Source organism: Apteryx rowi, unplaced genomic scaffold (genome assembly GCF_003343035.1).
Source record: "Apteryx rowi isolate R43461 unplaced genomic scaffold, aptRow1 scaffold_322, whole genome shotgun sequence".
Classification (NCBI taxonomy): Eukaryota; Metazoa; Chordata; class Aves; order Apterygiformes; family Apterygidae; genus Apteryx; species Apteryx rowi.
The window spans coordinates 552,071-563,336 of NW_020449664.1; the positions used below are offsets into that span (position 1 = coordinate 552,071).

Sequence of the window (11,266 nt, forward strand, 5' to 3'; positions counted from 1 at the left end):
GCCGGGCGAGCGCCGCCGAGCAGGACCTGCAGGCAGAGAGCGCGAAGCCGTCGGGCGCCGAAACGCGCCGCGGGGCCGGGCCGCCTCCGGGACGCGAGCGGCTCTGCCTCGGCTGAGCGGCACACGCGCGGCAGCGGCTCCGGCAGCCTGGGGCTCGGGTGCAACGGTGCACGGCACGGCACGGTGCGGCACTGCACGGCACTGCACGGCACTGCACTGCACGGCACTGCACGGCGCGGCACGGTGTCACAATGGGGTGCGAGCGGGCGCGCGGGGCTGGGAGCCCCAGGAATTCAGCCCCTGGCACCCGGGGGATGAAGCCCCCAGCACCCCGGGGAGGAAAGACCTGCTCCCTGGGGATGCAGCTCCCAGCATCTCTTGGATTAAGCCCCCCTGCACCCACAGGATGCAGCCCTTGGCATCCCGTGGATGAAGCCCTCAGCACCCTGGGGATGAAAACCTCTGTATCCCATGGGTGAAACCTCTGGAATTCCAGGGATATAGCCCTCAGGGTCCCAGGGATGCAGCCCTCAGCATCCCAGGGATGACGCTCCTAGCATCCTGGGGGTGCAGCCCCCAGCACCTCTTGGACTAGACCCCCGCGCCCGAGGGATGCAGCCTCTGGAATCCAATGGATTTAGCCCCTGGAGCCCCAGGGAAGGAGCCCCAACACCCTGGGGATGCAGCCCCCAGCATCCGATGGGTGAAACCTCCGGCAAAGGACTGCAGCCCTCAGCATCCCATGGATGAAGCCCCCAGCATCCCAGGGACGAGGCCCCCGGCACCCCTGGGATGCAGCCCCCAGCACCCGGAGAGGAAGACCCCGGGCGGGCTGGGCTGAGGAAGGCGTCTTACCGGGTCTGCCGGCTTTGGGGAGGTTTCCYGGCCGGGCAGCAGATCCGTCCTCCTTCCCTCGCCAGCCAGTTACTATGACACCGAGGACAACAAACTCGCGGCAGCCCTGCGCCCGCGGCCCCGCTTTGGGGCAGGGCGATGGTGGCCCCGGGGCCGGGCCGTGCCGGTCCGACTATGGACGTGATCCCGGGGGCATCCTCCCGCCTGGGACCCCCCCAGCACCCCCGTGCAGGGACTGAGGACCCAGCACCCTCGTCGGCCTTTCCGGCCCGGGCAGGGCTGTCGCACCCGGCCGTGTGCAGGGACACAGTGATGGGATGCTCCCAGCCGTGTGCAGGGACGCGGCACTGGGATGCTCCCGGACGTGTGCAGGGATGCAGTGCTGGGATGCTCCTGGCTGTGTGCAGGGATGCAGTGCTGGGATGCTCCCGGCTGTGTGCAGGGACGCAGTGCCGGGATGCTCCCAGCCGTGTGCAGGGATGCAGTGCCAGGATGCTCCCGGCCGTGTGCAGGGACGCAGTGATGGGATGCTCCCAGCCATGTGCAGGGATGCAGTGCTGGGATGCTCCCGGCTGTGTGCAGGGACGCAGTGATGGGATGCTCCCAGCCATGTGCAGGGATGCAGTGCCGGGATGCTCCCAGCCATGTGCAGAGATGCAGTGCTGGGATGCTCCCGGCTGTGTGCAGGGACGCAGTGATGGGATGCTCCCAGCCATGTGCAGGGACGCAGTGCCAGGATGCTCCCAGCCATGTGCAGGGACGCAGTGTCGGGATGCTCCTGGCCGTGTGCAGGGACGCAGTGTCGGACGTGACTGACCACTAAACCCCTACAGTGGGAGAAGCCAGACCAGCACGGGGGGTTGTGCACAGGCCTCAGCTCAACAGCGAGTATAAAACCGGAGCAACGAACAGACGGATTTTGAAGAGCTCAAGGGGCTTGAGCTGCCTGCAACCCACGTAGACCTTCCCGGCCGCTGGGGACGGTGAGCGTGTTACAGAGAYGGGTGATGGGAACCACCTGGTTCCATGATGGACCTGTATCTTGCCACTGCTGTGGTTTGCTAAGCGCAACTCACCCTTGGGCTGTGACTTCAGCATGTTGCTGTACCGCCCTGCTAAATCAGAAATCCCATGCACCATCACACACCTTCCAAGAAAACTTTTGTATTAAACATTAAACCCTCCRYGTGCGGAATATCTAGAAGAACGGGGTCAGAGAGCGCTGGACTCCGGCATCAGCCGGCGTCACGGTCGGGATAAAGTGCAATAGCCGAGGGGTTGCGAGGCGGCGCCGTCACTCCCCCGCCGCCCGCCCGCCCGCCTCGCCCCGCACGGCTGCTTCCCTGCCTTCAGACCTACGCGGATCCAGCTCGCGCAGCTGCTGAAGAATTTGCCCGCATTCGTTATGAGACAATGGGCGAAAGAAGAAGGGKTTTGACTAGACTTTTTTTTTCGGACGTTAGCCTGGTAGGGAAATGCAGCGCCCGGGCAAGAAGCATCGAACGGAAATTTTTTGAAATGCTGCTGCCTAGCGAATTCCGCGTTAACACGTTGGACCGCCAACGTGTTCACCAGGATGCCCAAAGCCGGGCTAGAGGAAACATATTGCGGAATGCGGAGCAGAACGGCTGGGTGACTGGTGGCACCAACGGCTGGGACGCTCTGGTTTATCTCCACGGGCTGCAAGGGGAGGAGACCTGTGACGAAAGCAGACTGCAGACTCCTGCCGCTTTTGCCGGACAGTGGTGCAGCCCATGTCAAAGGCACCGCAGCCGGCCGCTCTCGGGGAAGGTGAACGACTCCGGGAAGCCTGGCGAGTGGGTTATGTCGGCCCCTTGGAGCGAACACCTGAAGGCTGGAGATACGTCCTCGCGGGAGCAGAAACGATTGGTGGTGGAGGGAAGGTGCCCCCCACCCGCGCTGCGACCGGTCTAGCCACCGCAGCTGGCCCCAACAGCTGGCTTGCCGCTCTCCCTTGCCCCGAGAAACCCGATCCCGTAACGGACCGCGTTTTAGGAATAAAGTGCAAGCTTGGTGTGCTCCGAACGGAGTGCAAGGCACTTTCCGCCTCCCTGACCGACCTCAAAGTAGCGGGAGAGCAGAAGGGTGGAAGGGGTTACTAAAACCACAGCTACACTGGAGTGAATCCATGAACACCTCTAAAGGGGATCTCCTTTGGGGGAAGTTGTAAATCAGCTTAAATAAGCGACAAACTCCCATGGGAAGTCCCATGGATAAGGGATTCATGTCAGTAGCTGCACAAATTCCTGTTAAAACAGAAGTAAAACCCTATCGCAATCCCGGAGATGAGCTTGGGGTTAAGCACCCAACTCAGGGATCAATCTGGGTGACTCTGTGGTTTTACAAAGGAAAAGGAGTAAATTAACCATAACTGAAGCTTGGATGATGTCCAAGACCTAAGTGTCTTCTCTTGCAGGAAAAGGTGCTGTTAGCTTATCACCGTGGGAATACTGGAATAACTGGAACGTACACCCCAAACCTGTCTCTAACAGCTTCTGCCTTTGCACAGTGCCCGCGGGACAACTCGGGCGTTGAAGATCGGTCACAACCCATCTTTGGAAGTACAGCTGCAGGGGGAATACCATCCGCAATAGCACGAGGTCAAGGACCGGTAGGAGGCAACACTGTCACGCCAACCCTAGCAGATAAACTATCGGTATTGGGAGAAACCGAAGCCGGTGTAACCAGAATGACCGCGAGCCGGCTGTCAACAGCTTTACCAACTTCAGTACGAACTCAGCAAGGTACCTGGCGCCTCTGGYGACACACTAACGTATCGCTGTGGTCCCGGTCACCAACCACCAAAGATACATCATGAGAAGTCGGCTCTGCTTTGTCTTGTGTTTCGGTTAACGAGTATGTACCAAATCGATCAGATTTGGGTAGCCTTTGGAAAGAGTCAAGGACAAACACTGGAACGATTGTTCCCTGACCTACTGAAAGACAAATTCAGAGGAGGATGGCTTAAAACTATCGAAGGCCCTTATTATAATGCAGGTACAGAAGAACCAATATTCCTGGGATTGGACAGATTAGGCTCACTCATACGCAAATAATACCTTTGTGCTGATTTGCTGTCAATCCTAAAGTCTTTAATGAAAATATGCGGGTACCTACAGTGGCAGGAGATCGTTTGCATTGTAACACTAATGACACTTATGAAATTAGTAGACATGGCACCTACTGGGTCTGCAGTCGAGGCTGGCCCTGCCCTACCATGCCTAGAGTGCCAGAATTATGCAGCATGAAACGCTCCTCTGCTACCTGCGTCTTCCAGCGCACCTATGGGAATGGGAGACGAGCACACGACAGTGGTTTTGGACGTGTGTGTGTATCCACTGCCAATGCTGCTCACGTCGAAGATGACGTTAATTTTGGACCTGGCAACCTGTGCTGTTGTAATGTGACGTACGTTTTTGACCAAATCACTGAGCAGACTTAGTGGTTAATTGCTCATATGACTGAACAAAAGATGTCTTGTTTTGCACCATTTAATACATCAGCAACGCTCGGAGTAACCTTCCATGAGGCAGACGACTTTCTCAAACAAAACACCAAGGTTAGGCAACATCTGTCGGAAGCTGGAAAATGCTTAGAAGAAAGAGAAGTGAAAGTGATATATGTTAATAATGAACTGATTCAATTAGTAAAAACAGAAACCAGCCTTACAGAACATCATTGGTACGACATCTTTAAAGGATGGCTGCCAAAAGCCACCARTGTGCCGCAGCTGATGTTCCCCCTTATGCTCATACTGTTAATAGTCACTATTGTTATTCATTGTAACCCGGATTTTGATCTGTTATCTTAAAATCGAATAGTGCCCGTGAATGAAATGTTAACTCAAGTTAAATCACATACTAACCTATTGTAAATTACAGGTTTCATATATATATATATATATAAGGGCCTCAGCTCAACAGTGAGTATAAAACCTGAGCAACGAACAGATGGATTTTGAAGAACTCAAGGGGCTTGAGCTGCCTGCAACCCACGTAGCCCTTCCCGGCCGCTGGGGACGGTGAGCCTCTTATAGAGCCCGGTGATGGGAACCACGCTGGTTCCGTGATGGACCTGTATCTTGCCACTGCTGTGGTTTGCTAAGTGCAACTCACCCTTGGGCTGTGACTTCAGCATGTTGCTGTACCGCCCTGCTAAATCAGAAATCCCACGCACCATCRCACACCTTCCAAGAAAACTTTTGTATTAARCATTAAACCCTCCACGTGCGGAATATCTAGAAGAACGGGGTCAGAGAGCGCTGGACTGACACCAGGACGCTCCCCGGACATGTGCAGGGATGCACGTCCCATCCTGAGCCCTGCCTGCCCCCGCAGCACAGCCCTGACCCCCAGGCTGGGTCGTGCCGTGGGTGGTGCGGGCAGGGGACGGGGACACGCTGGGGACGCAGGCAGCAGCGGGCTTGGGGCTGCAGGGGCCAGCGGGGCTGCCCTGCTGCACGGACCCTGCCCCACGGGGCCTGAAGCACCCACAGGAGAGGTGGGTCCTCTGGGGGCCATGAGGTCCCACGGCAATATGCTGGGGCCATGGGGGTCCCCTGGGGGCTATGGGGTCTGCTGGGGCCATGGGGGGGTCCTATGGGGGCTATGGGGTCTGCTGGGGCCATGGGGGTCCCATGGGTGCTATGGGGGTCTGCTGGGGTCATGGGGGTCCCCTGGGGGCTATGGGGTCTGCCGGGGCTATGAGGGTCTCCTGGGGGCTACGGGGTCTGCTGGGGTCATGGGGGTCCCCTGGGTGCTATGGGGTCTGCTGGGGCTGTGGGGATCCATGGGATCCTTCTGGGACCACGGGGTTCCTGCTGGGACCGTGGAGGTCCTGCTGGAGCCATGAGGGTCCTGCTGGGGCCAAGGGGGGCACTTGCCCCTTGGGCCATGGAGGTTCCCATGTGTGCTATGGGGTCCCACTGGGACCATGAGGATCTTGATGGGGCAATGAGGGTCTGTTGGAGCCATGGGGGGGGGTCCCCTGGGGCCATGCGGGTCTGTTGGGGCAATGGGGGTGCCATGGGAGCCACAGGGTCCGTTGGGGCAATGGGGGTCTGTTGGAGCCATGGGAGTCCCATGGGGGCCATGGGGTCCTGCTGGGGCAATGGGGGCCCACAGGGGCCATGGAGATTCCCTGGGGCCGTGGGGATGCCATGGGAGTCATGGGGTCTGCTGGGGCCATGGGGGTCTGGGGCAATGGGGGTGCCATGGGGTCTGCTGGGGCCATGGGGGGTCAGCTGGGACCATGGGGGTCCCACAGGACATAGGGCAGGGCTCGCTCGGCTGCCCCCCGGCCACCCGCACTGCAGGATCTGGCCGGATTCCTGTGGCCCACGGCCAGGGATGTGCCRGCACAGCCGTGTCGCCTCGCTGCCCGTCCCTGCGCCCGGCAGCTCCCTTCCTTCGCTGCCGGCTGGGGTGAGGGGGGCAATAAGCACCCTGGCTGCACCCCCGGCACCTGGGGACTGGCCAAGACCTTGCAGCAGGAGCAGAGGAGAAAGCCTGCAAGAGGATGCCGGGAGCACCCAGCGAAGGGCAGGCGCCCTGCTCTGCACCTTGCTCTGCACCTTGCTCTGTGCCCTGCTCTGCACCTTGCTCTGTCCCCTGCTTTGTGCATGGCTCTGCACCTTGCTCTGCACCTTGCTCTGCACCTTGCTCTGTGCCCTGCTCTGCACCTTGCTCTGCGCCCTGCTTTGTGCACAGCTCTGCACCTTGCTCTGCACCTTGCTCTGCACCTTGCTCTGCGCCCTGCTTTGTGCACAGCTCTGCACCTTGCTCTGCACCCTGCTCTGTGCCCTGCTTTGTGCACGGCTCTGCACCTTGCTTTGTGCACGGCTCTGCACCCTGCTCTGCATTCCTGCATGGCTGTGCCGGGGCCACGGCTGCATTTCCTGGGGGTTCAGGGAGAGGGAAGTCCCTCTTTGGGAGAAGGGCTTGGTGCATGGAGCAGAGCCTGGAGCACCTCACGCACGTGAGCCCCTGCTTGCAGGTCTGGCTCTTCCCCGTGCTGCCGCGTTAGCAGCTTCGCAGCGCTACGGGTTTGACAGGGACCAACACAGGTTTCCCTGGACCGGGGGGGACGAGGCCCCCGTGTCCCCAACAGGCCATGGGGAGGAACGACGGCGCTCGCGGGACAAGGGAGGAGCAGACGAGGCTGAGTACTGGGAGACGTTTACTGCCGGCCACCGGCCGCGAGGCTTTGCACGGGACGCAGAGAGGGCCGGCGGGCYGGGGGCGCGCGGGGCCGCAGCACGGGCCCGGGTGCCGGCGGCAGCTGCCCTAGGTGCGGTACTCGCAGATGAAGGGCTTCCTGTCGCTGCAGAGCTCGATGTCCCAGGTGGCAAAGTCTGGAAAGGAGAAGGGCCCTGAGCCTCCAGCCGGCCAGGTGCGGGCCCTCTGCCCAGCCGGGCTCCCGCGTGTGCACGGGGTGCATGTGTGTGTGCAGGCGCACACGTGTGTGCGTGCATATGTGCATGCATGTGTGTGCGTGTGCATGCATGCACGTGTATGTGTGCATGCATGTGTGTGCACATGCACATGCATATATGTGTGCGCATGCACGTGTGCACGTGCATGTGTGTGTGCATGCACATGTGTGCGTCCTTCGCTCACCCGTGGTGTCCTCCAGCGCCGCACAGGCTCTCCGCCGCGAGAAGCCCTCCCTGTACCAGGAGCCGTAATCCATCTTGGTGCCGTCCGACCATTCCCAGTTTCGCCTCTGCGGGGGCAGGAGGGCATGAGGCGCTGGTGCCGAGGAGCTGGCCTGGCTCGGGGGCACGGAGAGCCCAGGAAGGCGCCGCGGCAGCCTGGCTCTCCGTGCCCGGGGACGCGGGGCGCCGGCAGGCACTCACCCCCAGGGGACGGTGGAGGCCGATCCAGACCTCGTCGTCGGCCTCCTCCTCCTCGCTGTCGCTGTAGGGCTGGGAGGAGGCCAGCATGCTGATGATGGCCTGGTGCTCCTCCTCGCTGTGGATGGAGGCCAGGTGGGTCCTGGCGCCCAGCCTCTGGCAGAAGCCCTGCGGCACGAAGGGCAGCGTGACACCGGTGTTGCATCCACTGGGTGCGGATGGCTCGGGAGGCCCCAGGGACCGGCACCGGCGCTGGCTTTGGCCTCACCCTGCTCCTCCTCACAGCCCGGCACCATGCAGGGTACCCGGGACCCGCGGGACCAGGAGCATGCAGTGCAGTCCMCATCGTGGGGAACTCTATCCCGGAGCACTTGGGACCCGGGTGGAAGCCCAGGGGCCACCAGGAGACCCCAGCTCCTGGCCCTGCTGCCTCTCTGCAAAGTCTGGTGTCCCACCACGCTCCCGCAGGTGCTCGCTGCACCAAAGTCAGGCCTGGTTTTGCATGCACACACACACACGTGCATGCACATACATGCACACACATGCATGCAAATACATGCACACACACACGTGTGCATGCACATACATGCAGACACGCACACGTGCATGCACATGCATGCACACGTATGGCATGGTTGGCCATGCATTTCCCCAGGGCACGCTGGGCTGTTCCAGGGTGCTGATCCAAGCCGGGGACACGCGGAGCCAAAGTCATCCCTCCCAAGGGGACACCGGGATGGGGGRAACGCCCAGAGGGGGCTGCCCACCTTGGCACCGCTCGGAGACGGTCCCAGCCCCGCGCCGTGCCCGGCACCCTGGGCCCCGCCAGCCCCTTACCTCGGCCCTCCTCCAGCTCAGCTCCTGGGGGAAGAAGCCGTAGCATCGGCCGTCGAAGGGGAACCAGCCCTTGGCGCAGCCGGCCCGCTCCTCTCCTGCAGGGGGGCAGCGCAGGGGACGCTGTGAGGCCAGCGGGCAGCGGCAGGGCTGCCCCGTCCCCGCCGAAACCCGGGGCTGGCGGCGCCGGGGCGGGCACTCACCTTGCAGCGAGGGCGCGAGCAGCAAGCCGCCGAGGAGGCAGAGCCCCCAGTACGACCTCCAATCCATTTCCCGCTTCCCTGGGGAGACAGCGCAGGCAGCGGCCGGCTAGGCGGCTGCTCCTTCCCGCATCCCGCGCCCGCCGGCGGGTGTTTCCCGGGGGGCTGCGGCCGCTGCCCGTGCAGACCCCAGGGCTTCCCCTCGTGCTGGGGCGGGAGCGGACTGTGTCCCCCCGGAGCCCAGCGGCACGAGCGACGGGCAGGAGGCTCGGGTGCATGGGGGCACCCAGCCCCGTAAGGGGGGTGTTGGGGCTGTGGCGCTGGGTGCAGGGAGGGCCCAGGGTGCTCTGACAACGTGCGCAGGAGCAGAGGTGAGATGCCGAGGCGAATCCCAGCCATCGGGTGGGAGGTGGCGGGAGGCGACAGCATCCTCGTGCAGGGGGAATGGGAAGCGCTGGTGTCTCTTTCTGGGGAGCAGGGTGCAGGGATGCAGGGTGCAGGGATGCAGTCTGAAGGGTGCAGGGGTGCAGTGCATGGGGTGCAGGACACAAGGTGCAGGGTGCAGGGGTGCAGGGTGTGGGGTGCATGGGTGCAGGGGGTGGGGCGCAGGGATGCACGATGTAAAGGTGCAAGGTGTATGAATACAGGATGAGGGATACAAGGTACATAGTGCAGGGGGGCAGGATGTGGGGTGCAGGATGCCGGGTACAGAATATTGGGGTACAAGGATGTGGGATGCGAGGTACACAGTGCAGGGGTGCAGGATGTGGGATACAAGGGTATGAGGTGCACAGTGCAGGGGTCTAGGGTGCAGGGTTTGGGATACAAGGGTTTGGAGTGCAAGGTGCAAAGTGCAGGGTGAAAGATGCAGGGTGCAAAGGTGCAGGGTGCAGCGGTGCAGGGGGGCAGGATGCAGGGTGTGGGGTGCTGGGTGCACAGTGCAGGGGTGCAGGGTATGGGATGCAGGGTGCAAAGGTGTGGGGTGCTGGGTGCACAGTGCAGGGGTGCAGGGTGCAGGGCATGAGGTGCACAGTGCAGGGGTGTAGGGTGTGGGGTGCAGGGTGTAAAAGTGTGGGGTGCAGGGTGCAAAGGTGCAGGGTGCAGGGTGCATGGTGCAGGGGTGCAGGGGGCAGGGTGTGGGGTGCAGGGTGCAGGGTGCAGGGGGGCAGGATGCAGGGTGCAGGGGTGCAGGGGGCAGGGTGCGGGGTGCCGGGGGCAGGGGATCCCGGGCTGCTGCGGGCGCAGGGCCGGGGCAGGGAGGCCCTCGGGCAGGAGCCCCGGCGCAGCGGCGCGGCCCGCGTGTCCCGCGTGTCCCGCGTGTCCCGCGACGGCGCTCACCTGCGGTCCCTCGGCAGGCCGGCACAGCACGGGGCGCCGGGTGCGACGGTCCGGGGAGCTCGGCGCCGCGCCGGGGGTTTTTATGGCGGCGCGGACGGGGAGGGGTGGGCAACGAGGCGCCGTCCGAAATGTCACCGCTTCCCCAAAGCAAACAGGGCTCGCGCACCCGCGCCCCGTCGACGCACTCGCGGGAGCCGCCGGCGCGGTTCCAGCCCCGCCGCCCTTTGATGGGGCGCCTCCGGCAGCCCGAGCCCTGGCTCCACCAGGCAGCCGCTCGGCGTGCCAAGGAGGYAGCCGGCTCCGGGAGCCGGGAAGAGCTTTCCCGGGAAGCGGCGGAGGCCTCCCCCGCGGCGGGGCCGGGCTGGCCGGCGGCTCGGTCCCGCGCCAGGCTCCGTGCGTCAGGCGCCCGCGAGCCCGGCCAAGCGCGTCCCGCTGATCCGCACCAGCGCCCGGAGCCGCCCCGTGTCACCCGCCTCCCTGGCGCCGCCGGCACGGCCCTGGCGCTCCGGCTCCGTGTCCTGGGCGGCCGGAGTGGGGGCTGCACTGGGCGTCAGGCTTGGGGGGACCCATCCCGGCACCGACGAGGGTTTCCCGCGGTGCAAAGGGACCAGCGGGATCCTGCGCTGGAGCAGGGTGTGAGCATCCGCATCCCGCATCCTGCGTCCCCCGCAGCTCCTGGCTATCACCCACATGCCGGAGGGTTTTCCAGCTCCTGGCAGTGCTCGGTGCAGGGCTGAGACACATTCCCGGCACCGCTGCAGCTCCCAGCTATTATCCAAACGGCGGCAGGTTTCCCAGCTCCTGGCACCACTCGGTACAGGGCCGAGACACATTCCCGACACTGCCGCGGCTCCCAGCTATTATCCACATGGCGGCACATTTCCCAGCTCCCGGCACCACTCAGTGCAGGGCCAAGACATGCTCCCGGCACCACCACGGCTCCYGGCTATCACCTGCGCGCTGGCAGGTTTCCCGGCTCCYGGCACCACTCGSTGCAGGGCCGAGACACGTTCCCAGCACCGCCACGGCTCCCAGCTGTTATCCGCATGGCAGCAGGTTTCCCGGCTCCTGGCACCACTTGGTGCAGGGCTGAGACACATTCCCAGCACTGCTGCAGCTCCCGGCTATTATCCGCATGCCGGTGGGTTTCCCGGCTCCCGGCACC

General features: G+C 63.1%; 1 protein-coding gene across 1 annotated transcript; it reads right to left on the reverse strand.

Annotated features, from left to right (window-relative positions):
• Positions 1-7,160: 7,160 nt before the first annotated feature.
• LOC112968679 (struthiocalcin-2) lies at positions 7,161-8,833 on the reverse strand. The gene is made up of 5 exons (XM_026071164.1): positions 8,767-8,833; positions 8,567-8,661; positions 7,733-7,897; positions 7,494-7,599; positions 7,161-7,228 (listed from the first exon to the last, which is right to left on the reverse strand). The coding sequence occupies exons 1-5, from the start codon at positions 8,831-8,833 to the stop codon at positions 7,161-7,163; spliced, it is 501 nt and encodes a 166-aa protein (XP_025926949.1).
• Positions 8,834-11,266: the final 2,433 nt, after the last annotated feature.

Excerpts from the sequence above, each read along its gene's own strand:
- LOC112968679 (XM_026071164.1), bottom strand. The coding sequence starts at position 8,833 with ATGGATTGGAGGTCGTACTGGGGGCTCTGCCTCCTCGGCGGCTTGCTG. Across the intron at positions 7,898-8,566 it reads TGAGCTGGAGGAGGGCCGAG|GGCTTCTGCCAGAGGCTGGG; the intron begins GTAAGGGGCTGG and ends TTCGTGCCGCAG. Across the intron at positions 7,600-7,732 it reads GCCTCCACCGTCCCCTGGGG|AGGCGAAACTGGGAATGGTC; the intron begins GTGAGTGCCTGC and ends CTGCCCCCGCAG.